Source organism: Natrix helvetica (genome assembly GCF_964273705.1).
Source record: "Natrix helvetica genome assembly, chromosome: 1".
Taxonomy (NCBI): Eukaryota; Metazoa; Chordata; class Lepidosauria; order Squamata; family Natricidae; genus Natrix; species Natrix helvetica.
The window spans coordinates 111,898,297-111,920,042 of record NC_138548.1 but is presented as its reverse complement, the minus strand read 5'-3'; the positions used below and the strand labels follow the sequence as shown (position 1 = coordinate 111,920,042).

The 21,746-nt window shown below is 37.0% G+C and overlaps 1 protein-coding gene across 1 annotated transcript in view; it reads left to right on the top strand.

Annotated features, from left to right (window-relative positions):
* Positions 1-447: 447 nt before the first annotated feature.
* The window catches only part of LOC309388656 (mucin-2-like), a gene marked incomplete at its 3' end in the record, with an annotated part of 39,806 nt that continues 18,507 nt past the window's right edge, over positions 448-21,746 (top strand). Inside the window, exons 1-16 of the mRNA XM_081946157.1 lie at positions 448-785; positions 2,523-2,594; positions 5,712-5,964; positions 8,498-8,612; positions 10,110-10,200; positions 11,116-11,225; positions 11,810-12,023; positions 13,797-13,922; positions 14,892-15,009; positions 15,888-16,026; positions 16,687-16,797; positions 17,893-17,962; positions 19,640-19,777; positions 19,872-20,036; positions 20,707-20,801; positions 21,378-21,504. Of these exons, the coding sequence (XP_081802283.1) occupies positions 713-785; positions 2,523-2,594; positions 5,712-5,964; positions 8,498-8,612; positions 10,110-10,200; positions 11,116-11,225; positions 11,810-12,023; positions 13,797-13,922; positions 14,892-15,009; positions 15,888-16,026; positions 16,687-16,797; positions 17,893-17,962; positions 19,640-19,777; positions 19,872-20,036; positions 20,707-20,801; positions 21,378-21,504 (2,017 nt within the window). The 5' untranslated portion in view covers positions 448-712. The remainder of the gene's footprint in view (positions 786-2,522; positions 2,595-5,711; positions 5,965-8,497; positions 8,613-10,109; positions 10,201-11,115; positions 11,226-11,809; positions 12,024-13,796; positions 13,923-14,891; positions 15,010-15,887; positions 16,027-16,686; positions 16,798-17,892; positions 17,963-19,639; positions 19,778-19,871; positions 20,037-20,706; positions 20,802-21,377; positions 21,505-21,746) is intronic.

Below are 21,746 nucleotides of genomic sequence, written 5' to 3'. Positions count from 1 at the left end.
ATATTCTCCTTTATTAGTAAAACATTTTTTTTCACTATCCAATCAAACTATTTTTTTCAAATAGTGATACCGGTCTGAATCTAATGAGCAGAAAGGCCACTGCAGCATGGCATTTCTGTTGTGATCCTTACTCAGTGCCTCTATCTGCAATGTATTAGGAGAAATCAAATGAGTTTTGTAGTTCACCTTTCAAGCCTCATCAGTCCTGAATGCATACAAGCAAGCACCCCTAGTGCTGAGATGTTGGCTCAAAATAATAAAAATGTTACTTCTTTTCTATAATCCCCATTTAATCAATGCTTAACAACAATACTTAGCAATATCCAGAACCTTAAATAATAGTCTGTTTGAATCATGTTCTGGTCAAAAGATCCTTGAGCTTATGTTTTTTTTCCAGGATCTTCAAGTGCTTTTTTTTTTTTTTTTTTTTTTGGCCAAAGAAGGATTCTTACCTGTTGGTTATTCGTTTCTGATTTCCCTTACTAGATGGAACTTTGACAAAAAACAATACACCTCACCAAAAGCAAACATTCTTGGCTAACCATCAAGGAAATGGAAGAGCATCCTCTATTTACCTCTGACAGCTCCACCTTGTTAGTTGCATGGAAAAATAGCCCAAATATCCCACTATATAAGAGTTTAAGAGTTCAGGTGACTTGGTCCTGCTGGTCAGAGGCTGGTTGCACACACATTGCTATCAAGCCCATTCAAGATGGGGTTTGGTAGAGGACCTAGGATACCATTATGGGTTGTAATTCTGGTGATCTGCTGTATCCAACAGAAAGGTAAAAGAACCCTTTCATTTTTGTGGTATATTTATTTTTAAAAAGCAATTAAATATATAATTGGTTTTGAAAAACACAGTTCATTCGATTTGTAAATTACATGGATTTTTCAATTTCAGCAAGTTCCTTCCCCAACAGTTAGTACTATTTAAACTAAATATTTAATGTATCTTCATTGAAGGAAGCCTTTTAATTTGATGCAGCCTGAAGTATAACACGCTTAATGACATGTCTGTGAAGTAGGCTTTGAAGATTAAATCTAATCTTATAAAAGTATAAACCTCTCTCCAAAAGTTATTTCATCCTCAACCGAAGTTTCTTATCAAAATAATTAGTTTGTATTGATGAAGTTTACTGTATATTCTTGTTTAAAAACCTTTCAGAAGAAAGACCTTTTTAAGTTATTCCTGTGCCTTCATTAATTTGTAAAGCCTATATAGAATTTGGAAAGTTAACATTCAAAGAATATTTTGAGCTATGCTACTTATTTGAAGAGATTGGAATGAGTGAGGCATTTTTGGCCTAAGAAGAAGATCTTGAACCATTTCATTTTTAAATAACTAACCTTCAAAGAAAAATAACACTAACTGCTTCCCTTTATCTAAACAATAACCCTGTGCAGTTTGGTAGACATGAGTATACAGTATATTCTTTATATGTTGGTTGCTGTTTTTAAGGAGATTAATTCTCCTATCAAAAGCTTGGATATTGTTGAAAAAGAAAAAGTTATTCGTTCTCCTTAATTATATAAATGGAGAGATGGAATGAGACTCAGTTGTTCAGACACCCATGTTTTTGCATCTGACCTCATCTTTTATCTGGATTACAAAACCTGGATAGCCACCAGATAGGAACAAAGAGTCAGTTTTCCGTATTTTTTTGTAGCTGATATAAAGAGATGACCCACAACCTTTTTAATAGCAAATGGATGTGAATCAATTTTTTTATTTGAATTTAGACTGAAATGTTTTCCACTTGGTTGTTTTTCAAAGACTAAGAAGACCTGTTCTGCTGCATCCCATAAAGCATCTGATAGTTACTGCCCCTCTCCCCTGAATTGAATTACATATCCTGTTATACCATCAATTTATGAAGCCTTTGACTATATAAAACAGAAATGAATGAAGAAATTATTCATTTCAATCAGCCACATTGATTGTCATTAATTTCCAACTTTAATCCTTGATTCTATCAGTTGCAGTGCTCAATGTTAGATTATGTCCATGTAAAATATTTTTTCATTTAAGTTAGATGTTATACTGTATCAATTACCGGTAATCCAAGTTGGAGGATCTCAAGAATCTCTGCAATCTTTTCAAATGACCTGTTTTTCTCTATTTTATGTGCAACAGAAAGCTTCCACATAACTGTATGGGGAGTCACTAAAATTGGGTTTAGAAAGCCAGTATGTCTTGAGGATACATGATGAAGGAATAGGGCAGAGACCAGCAAATGGGAGATAGGTCTTGACATCCTTTTTTGTGAATATCCAATCACTTGTATTGAAACCATTGAAATCTATCATTAATTTCTCAATAAAAGGAGATACATGTGTTCAATTTTAGCAGGAAAACAAAATAAAAGAGGCATAAACTGAATTTTAGTCATGCAACTAAAAAGGGGGAAAACAATGAAAAATTCAGGCTCTGTATGACATAATTTTTATCAAACCCTTGTTTGACTGCTTCTGCTGTATGTGTGCACACAACTAAGCAAATGTTCTTCTTTTCTTTGTAGCTTCAAGTGCAGAAGATGTACCTGAAAGAGTTACCATCATCCCACCATTGAAAAAAGTGTCTGTTATGTCATGTAAGCGACTAAAATGAAATGTTCTTGTATCTATGACAGGGGTGTCAAACTTGCATCATCATGGCACCATCATGTGACGTATCATGACTTTTTTCTCCTTCGCTAAACTGGACATGGTCAGCATGTGACACATATCCGGCCCATGGGCTGCAGGTTTGATAGCTCTGATCTATGAAATTTAGTCATGGAGCCAACCATATTAATATAGCATCTGATGGTAGCTAGCCCTCGACCTACGACCACAACTGAATCCCAAATTTATGTTGCTAAGTGAGAAATTTGTTAAGTGAGTTTTGCCCCATTTTACAAGTTTTCTTGCCACATTTGTTAAATGAATCCCTGTAGTTGATAAATTAATAACACAGTTGTTAAATGAATCTGGTTGACTTTGACTTGCCAGAAGGTTGCAAAAGGTAATCCCATGACCCTGGGACACTGCAACCATCATAAATATGAGTCAATTGCCAAGCATCCAAATTTTGATCATGTGATCCCGGGGATGTTGCAGCAGTCATAGGTATGAAGAAATGGTCATAAGTCACTTTTTCCAGTGCCATTGTAACTTCAAATGGTCACTAAATGAATTGTTGTGAGTCAAGGACCATCTGAACACAGATTGATGGATAATTCAGCAGATATGTAACACCAAATATCTCAGCAGATTTGGAAATAATTCCATAAATCATTATGTCTGGCAGCTATCCTTAGAAATTTTAGTAACAGCTTAAATTATTTTATTTGTTCAAGGATTTTATTTTGGTTGTGTTGCTGCTGATTTTACATTCTGAATTTTACTATGTCTGTATTATTCCATTTGCTGCTGTGATTCTTTAGTCTGCTTTTCATCTAACCAGATTTGGGGTGGGGAATTATTTTAGTATACTTTAGTGTAGTTTAAGTCAACAGGCTAAAAACCAGAAGACTGTGAATTCTAGTTCTGCCTTAAGACATGGAGCCAGTTCATGACCATGAGCCAGTCACTCCCTCTCAGCCCTAGGAAGAAGCCAAGGGCAAGCTACTTTTCAAATCTTGCCAAGAAAACTGCAGGGATTTGTTCAGGCAGTCAAAAATGAGGGCACAACAATGTTTTTCTTACTTCAAAATTTTTTTTTGAAGCAAATGACATAAATATGGTAAACAATGCTATAACCCAAAAGGAAGTAGACCATTAGTCAATATTGAACACATAAACTAGTGATAAATACTATGAAGCAATCCTGAGTACACTGAATTTTCAAGAAAGACATCTATTTATTTTTATTTTATTTGGTTTGTCAAGCATGTATGAGAAAACAAGTATAAGTGTGAATATAACACATAAACATATAAGTATAAGCAGGTATAAGTATGTACATAAGAAATGCATACAAATAAATGGGAACAGTAGGACAGGGATAGTAGGCACGTTGGTGCGCTTAATGCATGCCCCCTTACATACCTCTTAGGAATGGGGTGAGGCCCAAGGTAGACAGTTTAAGATTAAAGTTTTGGGGGTTTGAGGATGTAATAACAGAGTCAGGCAGTGCATTCCAGGCACTGACCACTCTGTTGCTGAAGTCGTATTTTCTGCAATCAAGTTTGGAGCAGTTTATTTTGAGTTTGTATTTATTGTTTGCCCATGTATTATTGGGGTTGAAGTTGAAGTAGTCATTGACAGGTAGGACATTGTAGCAGACAATTTTGTGTACTAAGCTTAGGTCAGACCATAGGCAGCGTAGTTCTAGGTTGTCCAGGTCCAACATTTCAAGCCTAGTGGCATAATGTATGTAGACAATACCCAGTGTGCCCAATATGGTTTTTTTCACTAATGTAATTTTCTTTCATTGGGTACTGGGTAACTAGCTTCAGTGTCCTTAGTCTCTTCTCTATCACGGATCACGGATCTGAAACAAACCAACTTACCCCACCCCACCCGGCCACCCATTTGCTCTATACTATTTTTAAGGATCCTATTTCTCTTATTTCCCATAGAATCAAAATCAAATGAAGTATTAGTACTGCTCTTTATAAAACCTTAGTAAGACCACATCTGGAATACTGCATCCAGTTTTGGTAACTACATTACCAAAAAGATGTTGAAACTTTGGAAAAAGAGCAAAGTGGATAATTAAAAGACTGGAGACAAAAACATATGAAGAACGGTTGCAGCATTTGGGTGTACCTAGTCTGGAGAAGTGGAGGACTAGGGGTGACATGATAGCAGTATTCCACTATTTGAGGGGCTGCCACAAAGAAGAGGGGGTCAACTTATTTTCCAAAGCACCAGAAGGCAAAGCAAGAAACAATGGATGAAAACTAATCAAGGAGAGAAGCAACCTGGAAGTAAGGAAAAACTTCCTAACAGTGAGGACAATTAACCAATGGAACAGCTTGTCTTCAGAAGTTGTGGCTGCTTCATCACTGGAGGTTTTTAAGAAAAGACTGGACAGCCACCTGTCTGAAGTGGTATAAGGTTTCCTGCTTGAGCAGAGGGTTGGGCCAGTAGAGTTCCAAGGTCTTGTCTAGCTTTATTCTGATCTTGTTTCCACAACAATAGCAATCTGCTTAGCTGTATTTACAGACCTTTGCAACCCATTTTAAATCTATCATGATGCAGAGAGCTCTCTGTTGTAGTCTGGTAAAGGCACAAGGCTTTTTTTTTTTTTTTTTACTACTGCTGAGCTTGTTTGTTTGCAGTTTAGGAAACTCATGTTACTAAGTGTCTAATAATGGTTTACTCCAGTTGATACACAAGAATGAGGCAGTAATTTTAATCTTGTGGATTCGCTTCGTGATTGCTCCACAATTACTCAGCTTCCTCCAGGCTGGTTTTCCTCTAGAAGAGCTTTCTCCACCATAATAGCAGAATATGTTCATCACACTTGGGAAGACATTAGAGTAGGGGACCCAGGCCTAGAGAAAATCCAGAACTACTATTACTCCATTTCTAAGTCAAGAACACGAAAGAAGGAATCACCAGAGCAAAAATGGAGAAGGAGCCAAACGCTGCAAAGTTCTTCCCTGTCTAAATGTTTAAGCTCTATGCCCTCTATTTAGCTATTTATCCACCCCAAACAAAATGTAATAATGGTGTATGTATTGATATGTATATATTAATTATTTCCATCCTCTTCGCAGCCATCCATAATGGACAGGTCTGCAGCACATGGGGTGCCTTTCACTTCAAGACATTTGATGGCGACATCTATAATTTTCCTGGAGTCTGCAATTACATATTTGCCTACCATTGCACTGAATCATTTGAGGACTTCAACATACAAATTAGACGCCAAACAGAGGGGAACACCACCACAATTAGCTATATCACTGTGATGCTGGCTGGAACATATTTTAAAATGGAAAAGGATCAAATTTTGGTAAATGACAAACGGTAAGTCCAGGGGTGGGCTTCACATTTCTCAACCCGGTTGCTGGGTGGGTGTGGCCTAGTTGCTCTCCTGCACCATGGTTGCTGGGTGGGTGTGGCCTAGTTTCCCTCCTGCACCCTCCCCAAGCTAAGGAGGCTTTCCTCGAGCCTCCAGAAGGGTGAAAATGGCCTCCCTCTGGACTCCGGAGGCCAGAAACAGTCTCACGTCTGGAACTTCCAGAAGTGGGACTGTTTTTCGCCCTCCATGAGCCTCCATGCAGGCCCTGTACCTACCTAGCATCCAAAACGGGCTGTATGGAGACTCCTGGGAGGGGCAGGGTGGGGTGGGTGGGGCCAGCCAGGGGTGGGATTTGCAGGTTCACCGAACTGGGAAGAATCCTAGCTAGAGGATCGCCCAAACACGTGCAAACCCACAGCAGTCCACCCCAGGTAAGGCCTTAGTTCTGCATGCTGAATAGTTATGTTTTGTGGAGATTCTCATCTAGAATTCACAACATACTCCGAATGTTGTATTTCTCAAAATTTTCATGTAGAAGTACGGACTACAGACATAGGCATCCACAAGAGATGGGTAAGAGAGGGGAAATCATGCATTGTGACACAAACTCAGCCTATACATATTTGTATTCAACGCTAGGCCATAAATGCAAAAGGGCAGAAGAAGTATTGTGATAACACATATGCATATTCTGTCATCATCATGGTTAGTATTGACAACTATCACCAAACATGACTGAAGATGCAGATGTTTGTAATGTCAAAACACTTGCAGATGAGTACAGGATTTGAGGACATCCTAAATGGCATTATTTCAAACAGTCATGAAGAAAAGTTAGATTTTTCTGATCAGTGTCTGTTGCTTCTAACTTTTGGAACATGAGTAAAGAAACAAGCAGAATACCATGATAAGAAGTTAGTATACATGTGGAAGAAAAGAAGTCCAAATATTTACATCATCTCATTAGATTACCTTTCTTTTCTGTTGTGGGTTTTAAATATAGGAAGGGTTGCAATCCTTAGGTGAGTTGATAGCTATGTGACCAAATAATCTGAAGAGGCTAGATAATGACTAGAAGCAATTATCCAACAGAAACTGTTCTTCTAACCAATAGGAGATGACAAAAACAAATTACTGTGGTGTTATATAGATTTGGAAAGGAATAGAAAGCTTTGATTTTCAAGGCTTTTTTGAAGCCATTTTTTCCCAAAACGAACGGCCTGAAAAAAGCCTCAAAACAGCCTGGGAAAACCTCAAAAATGGCCTGAAAAAACCTCAAAAACAGGTCAAGAAAAGCCTCAAAAATGGGCCCAAAAATGGCCCCTGAAAATGGGCCGGAAAAAGCCCTGAAAACAGGATGCGCAAAGCCCAAAAAATGGCCAGCGGGTGGAGTAGGGCTTCAGCAATATTTGGTCTATAAGAAGCACAGACATTTTCACCCCCTTTTGGGAGACAAAAAGGTGCGTCTTATAGTCCAAAAAATACGGTAATCTTTTCTTACTGCCTTACAGATTTTAGAGCAATCTGTACAATGAATGTTGTAATGGTGCAATTGTTGGTGTAGAGGTAGACCTCGACTTACAACCACAGTTGATTCCAAAATTTCCATTGCTAAGCAAGGTAGTTGTTAAATGAGTTTTGCCCCATTTTTCGATCCTCCTCGCCATAGTTGTTAAACGAATCACTGTAGTTGTTAAGTGAACCATGTGATCATTAAAGCGAATGGCTTCCCTTTACTTCTCAGAAGATCACAAAAGGTGATCACATGACCTCGGGAAACTGCAACTGTCATAAATACATGCCAGTTGCCAAGCATCTGAATTTTGATCACATGGCCTTAGGGACGCTGCAATGATCATAACTATGGAAAAAAGGGGTCACTTTTTCAGTGCTGTTGTAACTTTGAATTGTCACTAAACAAATGGCTGTATGTCAAGGACTACCTGCACTCGCTTTATAAATAGCTGCTGATTTGAATGAAGGCAGAAACTTTCTTAATTACTATTTTTTCATCCCTCGACTTGTTAGGTTTCTCCATGAGTTTATTATCAAGCCTGTCACTGCATTATTGTATTGTTTTTCTAGTCATTCATAACTGAGTATTATCACAGCACTTGCATTAAAGTATAGTTCTAAAAATATTACAAGCCAGAATAAGTAGTGACTCTGTTGAAGGGCATTCCTGCCTCTTCAAAATAGCCAACGACCTAGCAGAAATAGTCAGGAGCACTCAATGTAATATGAAAAAGTATCCTTAGAAAGTAGGAAGTAGAACAGAAGTTGAGGCCATCTGGCACTAGCGGATAGATCTAAAGACAATGGTGGCTGTTTGAACTACTATTTGCCTGTTCTGCCCATATCTTTTATATTAACAATAATACAAAACATCATCAAGGCACCAAAGCCGCCCTTTTTAAAAAAATGAAACCAGACTTGAGTAAATACTGCATCCCTAAAATTCCAGCCCCCCAAAAATGAGGCATGTAGAAATATTGTGACATAAATGACCACTCTGTATTTCCAATGCATTTTTATCAGGATTCAGTTACCTTACAATGGACCTGGATTTGAAATAGAGAATTTTCTCAACTATATCAAAGTGAATAGTAAAAATGGTTTAGCTCTAATGTGGAATAAACAAGACAGTCTAATGGTAAGTATATAATGATGGAGAACATAAATGTGCGCTGTAACAAAATAGGGATGGATGGATGGAATCTAGTTTCAGATGCCAACTTCTTCCAAAATACTCTAAGCCATTCTCAGTTTTCTGTTTTTCTCTCTAGCACACTTCCCTCATTCTGTGATTTTTGATCACTCTCACTTCTAGAGCTCACTTCACACATAGAGAGACATAGAGAGAGAGAGAGACAACTGAATTTAAGCCATCTTTATGCTTGATTCAGAGTTCTAAAATCCAGAGCTAAGTGGACAATAATCGCATTGCACAACCATTGAAAATAACACTAGCTGCTTACTGGGGCAAGGCTTTGCTTATGACACATAATTAAGGCTACCCATGACTTGCAACCACATATGTCACAGATCATCCCTCTCAATACAGATATGATCATTAAAATTCAAAAGTCAAGTTCATTTGCAAGGAGATCCTCTGAAAAGTAGCAGTTATACACTGAAATTTTCTCCCTCGGTGATTAAAGGAGCTTCATTTCAGCATCCCAATTGGGTAATAATGAAAAGAGATGGCTAAGCTGGAATCATAACTCTACATCTAAGTTCAAGTTTAATGTATCAAGCAGAGAGATGGCTCAAATTAAGAATTAATCAATTGGCAAACAAAGGTAATATAATAATTAAATTAAGACTTCAACTGGGGAGTCCCAGGTTTAATCTCCATTGAAACATGGAGATTAAATGAATGAGGCAATCATTCTTCCTCTGTGGTTGATCTATCTTACAAATTGTTATTATGGGATAAGCTTAAGGAATGATTCTCTATATAACAGCTGGAGTTCTCAGGGAAAAAGTAGGATATAAATGCAATAAAATAAGACATTGAGCAGAAACACAAATACCAAAGTAATACTTGTTCCTCCTTTAACCTTCTCAGATTAGCTATAAAGACAATGAATGTTCCTTCACATGCTCTTATATATAGCTGTATGTAACTATTATGTTGCCAATAACGGTCCTAGATAATGATCCTTTATTTAAAAACCCTTTCACACTGAAGTAAGCTACCAAGCATGTTTCTACACCTGACATTTTGTTTCAATTTTTAAAGATGAAAGCACATTTAGATTATATATTTAACATATACACAGGTCTGTATTCTCAAATTTTCATTGTCTGCTAATTTATTAGTTTCATAGGTTGTAACCTGACTTGCAAATTTGGGGTTTGGGGGTGTTTCCTTCCTCAAAATTACAGAAATGATAAGGGATACAAAGGAGTTGCTTTTGTTAGGACTAATACAATGAAAAGTAGGTTGTTATGAATAATATTGAGCTTGGGACTCACAAAGAAAATCCCAAATTTCTATCCAATAAATTCACTTTGGATTGTTGAAACACAACTTTGATAGACGCTATTTTGGTTTATCCAGTGCAGGCATTGTCTTGAATTTCCAATATTGATTAGAGAGAGTTAATCTATTACATGTTATTAACCTTTTCATATGTAATTTCAGCTGGAACTTGATAAAAAATATGCCAATCAGACCTGTGGACTTTGTGGAGATTTCAACGGCATGCCAAAGTACAAAGAATTTTATTTTGAGAGTAAGTATATAAAAAAGGACTTATTGCATTTATTTATCACAGTTTACCCCTCTTTATTCAACGAATGCTACAGAACCATACTGTAGTTTTTCATAATCCCGATTTTTCAATATGGTGGAATAGCAAAAAACAAACAAACCTTTTTTCCCTCAATATTTTGATCATTCATATTAGCAGCCTGGTAATTTTGTCTCACGCCTGTCATTCTTCATTTTTTACATCTTTGGACATTGGATGAATATTAAGTTCCATATTCACAAAGCAAAGAAGTTCTTAAACTTTAAATGACCTCAAACTTAGAAACAGTAATTTAATCACCTTGTTCTCTGATTTAGGAATATCAAATCATTTGTGACTTCAAAATAATACGTAGATATTTTATTATTTTAAGTTTGAAAGATGCAACTGTATGACATTTGGGACTAAAGATTTTTTTTCCTCTTTAACCACAATATCAGGGTCATAGATTGTACTGAAAAGTTAAACAAACAAACAAAATCCCATGTTATCCAGTGGCAAAGTACACTATAGTGTTGTCAAGAAAAACTGCACATTGTCTACGTAATTACCAGGAATTAACCTGAACTCAAGAGTGTCTTTTCAGTTTCCCCATCTCCCCTTATTATACCACCTCATACTTTACGTATAGACAGATTCTGAGAGGTCTACGTCAATATAATTTTATATGAAAAATATATATTCTCTCTCATGTATGAAAGTTGAAGTGCTACAAACAGGAAATAACTCTTTAACTACTTGGGGATTGGATTTAGATTATTTTTGCTTTTCTGGAAGCACAAATGTTTAGATCTTGATCAACTTTCATAGCTAATTTGATATGGCTTTCCTGAAAGGAAATCTTAGACAGAGGTACTACTAGCTTACAAATCTCTATTATGACTTTATTTTTTGAAGATACCCCCATAACAGACTTCCAGTTTGGGAATCAATGGAAGGTGTCTAGTCCAACAGAAGCTTGTGATGATCCTCTACCTCCTTCTCAGAAAAATTGCACTAATGAATACGTGAGAATTTTTTTTCTTATTCTTCTGCTTTGCATTTGTCTGATTTGCAAAAGGATTCTAGAATCTTACATTTAGAATTTATTAGTTGCCATTTTCTTGAAAATAATTGATTCTCTTTCAATCTGCTCCACAGCTATATTATTATAATATTGTGTGATGGAAGGTAGAGAGGAGCTGAATTTCCAGTAGGGAAGGGATGCATTCCAGAGGAATAAGAGGCAAAATCAGTCCAGATGTTATGAATGAGAAGAAGCGAGTGAAGACAGCTCTGCCTTAATAGTTCACAGAGTATATTGCAGATACAGATAGTAGCGTGCTCAGTCTGGCAAGATTTTGCCTATGTGTGAAATAATAAACAACTCAGCTTGGAAGAATTACCATATATTGATCTTGTTTTGGGGTCTGACATCTTAGGTTGGAATCTAACTTTGGAGGAAGGGCTTATGTTACTGTGTAAAATATAGTGACCTAACCTATGCTATAAGCATGAAAAATGGGGGCTTTTTTTTTAAAAAAAGGGAAAGCCCCCCATTTTAGAAGGAAATTGTGTCATAAAATCTTTTGCCTTTTGTTTTTCCATCTAGGATATTTGTCAGAAAATACTAACTGGTTCTGCATTTTCTGAATGTAATGGTATTGTTGGTGTGGAAAGCTACATTGATGCTTGTGTACATGACTTGTGTCTCTGTGATGAAGTTGAAAAATCCTCCTGTCTCTGTTACACTTTCACTGAATACTCTCGACAATGTGCTCATGCTGGTGGCCGACCTCAAAACTGGAGAAGTCCAGAACTATGCCGTAAGTGTAAATTTCTGCCAAACAAGTGACCAAAATAATTTGAGTCTAATCTCTCCCTGTGGACCACAGCTGCCAAACTCACAGCATCCCATTGCCATCATGTGACATTTCATGACGTTTTTTCCCCTTAGCGGAGCTGGGGTGGGTGTGACCTGCACATGATGCATTTGGCCCACAGGCCTCCAGTTTGACACTCCTGCTCTAGACTTTTCAGGATTCTGGATTCAGATTCGTTTTCTAGTTGAAAATATGGAAATGAAAAGGTGCTGCCAAAACTATATATATATATATATATATATATATATATATATATATATATATATATATATATATATATGTGTGTGTGTGTGTGTGTGTGTGTGTGTGTGTGTGTGTGTGTGTGTGTGTGTGTGTGTGTGTGTGTGTGAATAGATTTCTAATGCAACAGAAAACAATAAATAAATATGACGTTACAAATAAAACATTACATTCACAGATCCCTGTACTAGTTATAGAGTTATGAACAGCTTGAAGGGTCAGAGAAGGTGCAAGTCTTACCTTCCCAGACAATATACAGTTCAAAGGAATTGGGAAAGTCACAAAGACTACAAAATGAATCAATCTTCAAAAATACTAAAACATATTAGCACCGTTCTTTAAGCAATGAGATGAAGAAAGCAACTGGATGAACAATTGGATATGTGCTTGTGTGTGGCACGCTCTGTTTTTTTCTGCTCAGTTATTCAGCTAAGATGAGAAACAACTGAACTGGGTTATCAATCACCGAGGAATCATGTTCTTGCTTACATTGTTTCTGCTTTCAAGAAGTCTTGAACAATGAAGCATCAAAGGAAAAGGAGAGAAAAACCCAGAACAGATATCTTCCCTGTTGTGTGTCCATCAAAAAACAAGAATGGATGTATATAAATTATAAACTATTTGGCTAGCATTCATAGACCATAAATAAAGAACATGAAATATATGCAAAAAAACAAGAGACAGGTGGTAGGATGTGCTGTGTAGCCACTTTAATTTAAAAATGATTTCTGAAAACATAATGCATTTCATTCAAAACAATTAATTATGAATGGCAGTTGCTACTTGAGGTTGCATCCTATATTACTGCAATGTGTTGTACTTGGGGAGACTATCCAAATGCTGATAGTTTATAAAATATAGTGGCCCACCTGTTAACCTGACACATTTCCCCAGTAAGCATTATACCTGTGCTTTGACCCCTGCATTGGCTTCAAGTAGGCTTCCAAGTGCAAAATGAAGTGCTGGTTTTGCTGTATTAAGACTTATATTTTTGGCACCAATAAATTCTCAGAACTCCATTCTTCAACCTGGATTGATTGTATCAAGAGAAACTATATTGGTTCTCCCCATAAAATAAGGGAGACTGAAACACTGGGTGCTATTTTTCCATTACAGCATCAAGCAATCTTCTGGCAGAGATCAGGCCAATCCTCTGTTTTCAAATAATGCTGAAAACCAAGCTCTTCCACAGAGTTTTTGTAGTATGAGCGACTGCTGTGTGAATTTTTCCTGTTTGTTGATTTTGGGTGGGATATTGTGATGATGTTGATGATTAAGGTGCAATTGCCCTGTTATCGTGGATGTCTTGTCTCATGTATCTTCGTTAACTGCTGAGAGTTCTTTCAATTAGACTGGCATGTTGCAAGTCTAATGAAGAACATGATACATATTACTGATAATAATACTCTGCCCAGCTTATTTTATGACCAGCATGCTGGGTGGAGAACTGACCTGGTCTTACTGTTCTTATTTCAGCAATATCATGCTCTTTGGGTATGCAATATCAAGAATGTGGATCACCTTGTGCAAATACATGTACTAACTCTGAAAGATCTCATGTCTGTGAAGATCACTGTGTAGACGGCTGCTTTTGTCCACCAGGTGAGCTGCCATCTTCAGCGTAAATTATTCTGTTACCAAGGGGGGAAGGAAATGTGAGGATATGGAGTTAAGCACAGGTACAGTATAGGTGGTACCGTGCTCAGTAGTAGTAACTGTGAAAGGGATCTTGGAGTCTTAGTGGACAACCATTTAAATATGAGCCAGCAGTGTGCAGCAGCTGCCAAAAAAGCCAACACAGTTCTAGGCTGCATCAACAGAGGGATAGAATCAAGATCACGTGAAGGGTTAATACCACTTTATAATGCCTTGGTAAGGCCACACTTGGAATACTGCATTCAGTTCTGGTCGCCACGATGTAGAAAAGATGTGGAGATTCTAGAAAGAGTGCAGAGAAGAGCAACAAAGATGATTAGGGGACTGGAGACTAAAACATATGAAGAACGGTTGCAGGAACTGGGTATGTTCAGCTTAAGAGAAAGAAGGACTAGGGGAGACATGATAGCATTGTTCCAATATCTCAGGGGTTGCCGCAAAGAAGAGGGAGTCAAACTATTCTCCAAGGCACCTGAGGGTAGAATAAGAAGCAATGGGTGGAAACTAATCAAGGAGAGAAGCAACTTAGAACTGAGGAGAAATTTCCTGACAGTTAGAACAATTAATCAGTGGAACAGCTTGCCTCCAGAAGTTGTGAATGCCCCAACACTGGAAGTCTTTAAGAAGATGTTGGATAGCCATTTGTCTGAAACGGTATAGGGTTTCCTGCCTAGGCAGGGGGTTGGACTAGAAGACCTCCAAGGTCCCTTCCAACTCTACTATTGTATTGTATTGTATTGTATATATACTGTACTACTGTGTCATAAACACAATAATAAAATAGTGCTGTCTATTATATATACTCCCTTCAGAACTTTCTAAAAAGAAATTGGTATAAAAGAATTTTAATGAAAATGAAATGAAACTGTAATGGCACAGGTTGAAAATCCATGATGATTTATTTTTCCCCCCTAGGAACTGTTTTGGATGACATCAATGGCAATGCCTGCATCCCTTTTGAGCAATGTTCCTGCATGTATAATGGAGAATCCTATGCTCCAGGGATGAAATATTCAGATCCATGCCGTTCCTGGTAATTAATACCTTTTGGTACATTCAACCAATGCTTTGTGCAGGGATCTAGTTTTCCTCAGTGATGTCAATATTTTTTTAATTTGTAATTCCTGATTTTAGGCTCTGATCTAAAGATCATACTTCCATTTAACCTCTCAGATTGCATATATTACTTCTGGCTATTAACCTATCCTTCAGACTCATTCAAAAGGAAAATTCTGCTGGATTTTTTAAACTAGCTGGGTAACTAAAGAACAGCAGTTAACTAATGAACCTATTGTTAAACTAAGACTTTTTAGGAGAAAGAAGAAAACGGGATTCCACCTTTTGCAGGTATTGTTCACTGTGACTGTCAAAAACTTTGCAAGATCAGAGACAAAGGCTTTCGCACACTTGCAGCTAGTACCTCTCCTGGTAATTGCTCCAAATGTACAGTGGAAGACAACACAATTTTTTTATTAGTTGATAAACATTTAGAAATCTCAAAAAGAATGGCAAAATATTGCTCAATCATGGTTGCAATACAGAAGCATTAAGCACTGTCATATCATTCCGTGCTGGAAGATAAGCTATATATTTTTCTCTTTAATATTTAAGTGTATAGTTTCACATTAATGTTTGATATTATATTTTGTCTGGCAGCATAAATAAATAAACCTACATGTAGACGCTTGTCGCATTCTATTAGTTTTTGGGAAATGAAGCTATGATCATGTAGTAGATCATGCCTAACATAGCTTTTGAATTACAAGATAATATTGATTGACTCAATCAAACTAAGTATATTTACATATTCAGAGTGGGGATTTAATTGATACCATAGCAAAATAATACAAGTCAAGTAAAGTACTTTTTCTTCAAAGTTAAATCCCTAATTTTAGATTCTCTCTCCTTCAGTGTTTGCAGTGGTGGTGAGTGGAATTGCACAGAGCTTCCTTGTCGTGGTGTTTGCTCAATAGAAGGAGGATCACATATCTCCACCTATGATGAAGTGTGGTATAATTTCCATGGAAAGTGTAATTATATTCTAACTAAGGCAAGTCATCTAAGATTTCACATTAGCAAAAATGTCTTTAGGTACACAACCTAAACCTGAGCTTCTATTTCTGGGATTATAAAATTACATGTATTGTTCCAGATGTCAATCCATTGGCTATAAATATCATGGCACGTGATTTATCCAGTTTCTATTTCTAGATTTTCTTTATATCTTGCAACTTTCCCTATAAAATGGTAGTTTTCTTTTACATTTGTACATTAAATAGAGGACCTCTTGGGTGATGGAGAAGAACTTCACCAAGCTATTGTTTTCTTTCCAGGAGATGTAAATGATAACCATTTAAAACTGATTAAATCAATTACTATATTGGTGTGCTCTAAAAGCTGATAGAACTCTGTATGCTGCTCAGTAAAGTGATTTGATAATGAAAACTAAATTAAGCTAGCTAGGAAGAGACTGAACAATTCGGAAAATGCTCTAACGTAATCTGGCTCTTCACTTCTTTGTTCTAATAAAATTATGAAAAAGAAAATAAATGAGAATTTCCTGTTTTTCCAACCAAATAGACTCAAATTATTCCCTTTCTTTGCAAAGGCAAACAAATTACTATAGAAGTTGTTCCAAAATGTTTTTAAAGTAGCATCCTTGAAATCTGCCTATTTTGTTATTGTCTTTTTCCTGGTCTCTCTTCCCCAGATGTGTGACGAAGAAACCTTTACTGTTCTTGGTGAGCTTGTGCCATGTGGCTTCACAGATTCTGAGAGCTGCTTAAAATTGGTGACTCTAACCATCAATGGAGGAGAAACTGTAAGAACCATAATGAATCAAAATGGCTCTGGTGACATTGAGTTCAAAATCTGCATGTAATCATTAGGCTTGCCTACCAATCTAAAAAGTACCTTTTGCTGACAAAATAATGATATATCTAATAAGCAGAATTCACTTCTTTTTTTTATATTTAAACAAGAATTTCATTGCTAGAAGTAAAATGAAGCAGCTTTGAAACTTTGGATTACAGCAGTTAAATTTCCTTTTCCTCTTAAGTAAGAGTTCAGTTAAATTCCTGTCAACAACTAAACCAAATTAAATTAAATAATTTATTTAAATATGAATTGACGAGAGGCGAGAATTTTACTTAACACTTGTAATGTCTCTCCCTTCTTACTTTTCCTTCTGCCTACTTTCCCTCCCTTCCCATATAATTCATTTCCAAACATATTCACATCACTATGTACTGTATATGAATAACATTAATATGTAGCTGTTTATGTACTATTGAGGAAAACAAAATAAAACACTGTGAGGAATTGGACATTGCTCAATCCTGCTCACAGACCATTCCCCTTCAAAAAAGGGGGAAATGGCTTCCAATAGTTTCTGCCACCTCTAAAAACCTCCCTGAAGAGTTGAAAGATACTTTGGAAGAGCGTAGGAAATATCACAGTAGATTACCAAAAGAATTATTCATGGAGGATGAATTTGCATATGATAGGATGAATCATAACTGTTTTATAAATCCTGCCCTGTACACCTTTCCAGAAGCCGTAAACTTCTCTTTACTGTAATGAAAGGATTGGAGAGTTAGATATTAAGTCCTTTGAATCTCTCTCTCTCTCTCTCTCTCTCTCTCACACACACACACACACACACACACACACACACTGAATATAGCTCAAACTTATTTCTTTATTCTGCAGATTCATCTGCAGATTAGTTTGTTGTTACATAGTTTTGACATCTTCTACCCTTTCTGTGTATTATGGCCTTTACTGAAAGACCAGACTAGCCACACAAAGGGTGGTTTTTTTCATGATAGAAAGATAGAAAGAAAATTTCATATTTCTATTTATCAGTTTTTAAGATAATGAACCTATTGATTATTTCTTCATTTTTACTCACCAGTATGCTGCAATCAACCATGAAGGCAAAGTAATTGTTAATGGGATGTTTACTCAGCTGCCTATCTCAGTAGGTATGTAGCTCATTAGAAATATCTAACTGTGCAGAAGGAAGAGTTTTAAATCTTAAATGTACTCAGCATATCAAATTTGGTTTGGTAACAGACTGACAACTGTGTTTGCTGTTCTGGAAAATGAATTCCTTTTGGAAAGGAAAGCTCACTATCCATGCCTCAATCTTAGTCAGTCTCTGAAGATATGCAGCTTTTAAAAGACATTACAAACCTCAGCTCTACAGATTAGGGCAATCAATTGATTAAGGGACCTGTCTCAAAAAGCATTTTTTTAAACCTGTACTTCATCGGATTCCCAATTTATTTCCAAACACAGTTCAAATTCTGGATAATATTTTGCTAAACTTTTGCTGGAGTGTTATTTGTGAGGTTGATGCACATCTGCTGAAGAATTCACATTATTTTTCTGTTAGTGTCACTACAAACTCCTCAAAGATTGGTTAAGCAATGGTATAGGTAATCTAATCTACATCGTCCACCTGTAAACTAGTGAAAAATCTGGATTTTTTATGACCACCCTACCAGAGAAATAGAGTGGTAACTCCTGTGCAACCTTTATCCATTTGAGTGATTTGGGAACTGGGGTGAAATCCTTCTGCTTTAAGTAGACCTTATGTTACACTGGTTAACAGAGTCACTATGAGCAGCCATATAAATTTGTTTATTAAGTAAATAAAATAGATAATAAATAAAACCAATTAAAATCATACAGTGGGTAACTAAAGAAAAAGGTAATATTTTTTTAAAAGTTATTGCTGACCAACTTTTACCTGACTTGTAGAATATGAGTCAAGAGTAACAGCCACTATACTACTATAGCTTTATCATAGCAACAGCTGCAACAGAGAACCAAACTTTAAAAAGTCGTGGAAAGGAAGTTTTGTTTTAGGCTGGGTGCTCTGCCTGCACAGATGTGAATGTTGATTCTATAACTTTGTAAATTGTATCAAGGTTTTCAAAAAGTCTGTATGCCCTGCAAATTCTGCCCACCAAAAGAAAAATGTTTTGGGATTGCTTTCTTACCATGAGGAAGTGGCTGAAGATTAAAAAACAGACCAATTAGACAGTAGGATGCTTTATTAACTGTGGGTTAAAATTGAATAGTATAGCCAACACTGAAAGAAGAACTAGCGTGTTTTCCTGAAAATAAGACAGTCTTATTTTCTTTTGACCCCTGAAATAAGCACTTGGCCTTATTTTCAGGGAGGTCTTATTTTTTGAGGTGCGGGAGGTGGCGAACGTGGTCACCTCATGGCTGTTGCTGTATTTTCAAGGGAAGCTTATTTTAGTGCATGTGCTCAAAAACCCAATTGGGCTTAATATCTGGGGGGGAGGAGGGGAACAAGGAAATAACCAGAAAAGTTTAATGCTGGCTTTGTTTATAGCCAATTTATAGGTGGGAGACAAAGAGCTGAAGGCAACCATGTAAAACAACATGCTAGACTCTTAACTAATTCAATGAAATGTGCTGTGTGTATCATATCATTGGGATGACGTTGAACACATGGTAAAAGTAGTTATACCAGAGTTTGTTTGCTTTTTGTAATCAAGCTCTGTACTATATTCCCAGTTCACCAATGTGGTGGTAGCAAATGACTACCCAAAATTTAGCTCCTCCTCTCCTGAAGAACTGCAAGTACTGATTTATTCAGAATGGCATTTATTCTTTCCCCATAGCTAATGTAACAATCTTCCAGCCTTCACATTCCTTCATCGTTCTGGAAACAAATTTTGGCCTTCAGCTCGTGATGCAGGTTGAACCCTTGCTACAGTTATTCATTTATCTGGATCCATCTTTCCAAGGGAGAATGTGTGGTAAGGAATATTTCAAAATTCTATGCCTTTCCTGGGTTCAGAGAGTCCATTTTGTTATTTTGCCATCATTCAAATTATAAAATTTCTTTTAAAGGCCTCTGTGGCAACTTCAACCATAACCAGAGAGATGACTTCAAAACCTTAAATGGATTGATAGAAGGAACAGCAATTGCATTTGCTAATACCTGGAAAACTCAAGCTGCCTGTGACAACATTAAACAGCATTTTAACGATCCTTGCACCGTGAGCACTGAAAATGGTGGGCAGAATTACTACAAAATAGCCATTCTTTAAAACAATTCTTCTCAATTTCTTTTACATAGCTGTTAATGGAAAACTCAATAGACATCTTGCAAATGGGGGGAGGGGTACAAGCAATGCATTGATAACGAGAGTGAAAAATTGGAAAATGTGCAAATTAAGATCTTGTAAACAGAGTTTGAGAAAGAATTAGATGTATGAGGCTGTGGTGGGATTCAAATTTTTTTATTACCAGTTCTGTGGGCGTGGCTTGGTGGGTGAGGCTTGGTGGGCATGGCAGGAAAAGGATACTGTAAATCTCCATTCCCTTCCCACTCCAGGGAAAGGTTACTGCAAAATCCCCATTTCCTTCCGATCAGTTGGGACTCAGAAGCAGAGAATAAATGGGGACGGGGTCAGTCAGAGGTGGTATTTACCAGTTCTCCAAACTACTCAAAATTTCCGCTACCGGTTCTTCAGAACTGGTCAGAACCTACTGAATACCTCCTCTGGTATGAGGTAAATCGACTCAAGTTTGTTTTACTCATTTTCAGATGTAGCTATAGTTGTCTGAATCAGCATGCTAATAAAGTGAACATTGAAGGTAGAAATGTAAACTGTGATGAAATTTGCCATGTACCTTTGTAGAAGTGGTCCAAAGGATATGGATGTATTCCTTCTCATTTTAGAAAGATATGCCCATCATTGGTGTGGACTCCTGACTGACCCTGAAGGACCTTTTGCTAAATGCCACCCCATCGTGAATCCAAGAGCATATCATACGGTACTATGATCATCTATTTTAATTAAGAACATTGTTTGGAAAGACATTAACAATGGTAGGAAGTAAGGATCATCCTTTAGGGGAGGGGTGAGCAAATGTTCTTTGTGGCCAGAATCTAGTGAATTTCAATAGGCTGTTATTGCAGAAAGTTCTGTAAACACCCCCTCCACTTCATGGATCTTCCTGAAGATAAACAGATTGAACGTCACCCACAGAGCTGGATTTTCAGTCTCATGTGTTATATTGCCAAAATGATGTGAAAGCACATTAAATCACTCTATTAACAAAGCCTGTCACACCCAGATAAATGCACTTCAGAAGTTTGACAGACTTAAAAGATTTCCACTGAAATCTGATTGGATGTAAAATTTCAGTTTAGTGGTCGGATAGCAGTAGCAACACTTAGACTTATCTACCACTACATAGTTCTTTACAGCACTCTCTGAGAGGTTTACAGAGTCAGTATGTTGCCCCCAACAATCTACTGACCTTGGAAGGATGGACGGCTGAGTCAACCTTGTAAAAAGAAATTACATGGAAAGTATTTTTGATTAAGAATATCCTTCCCTTTTCTAGAACTGTCTGTTTGATGCCTGTGCTTGTAAGATAAGTGAGAAGTGCATGTGTGCTGCCCTCTCTTCCTATGTCAGAGCATGCAGAACCAAAGGAATTGAACTTGAAGGATGGAGAACCAGCGCTTGTTGTGAGTAATCTGATAGAACCATTCAAGCAAGGAATTTTAGACTTTTTTTTAGAGAGTGGGGATTGGTATTGTGACAATCTGGTAGGCGGGAGGTATCGTCACATTTATTCATGTTGTGGGGGTGTTTCTCTATTTTGATAGCTTCCATAATTATTCTCTTGTTGACGTGTTCAGTTTTGGAGATTAATTTGGTTCCTTCAAAATTAATTTCATGTCCTGTAGCTTTAAGGTGCTGGAAAAGG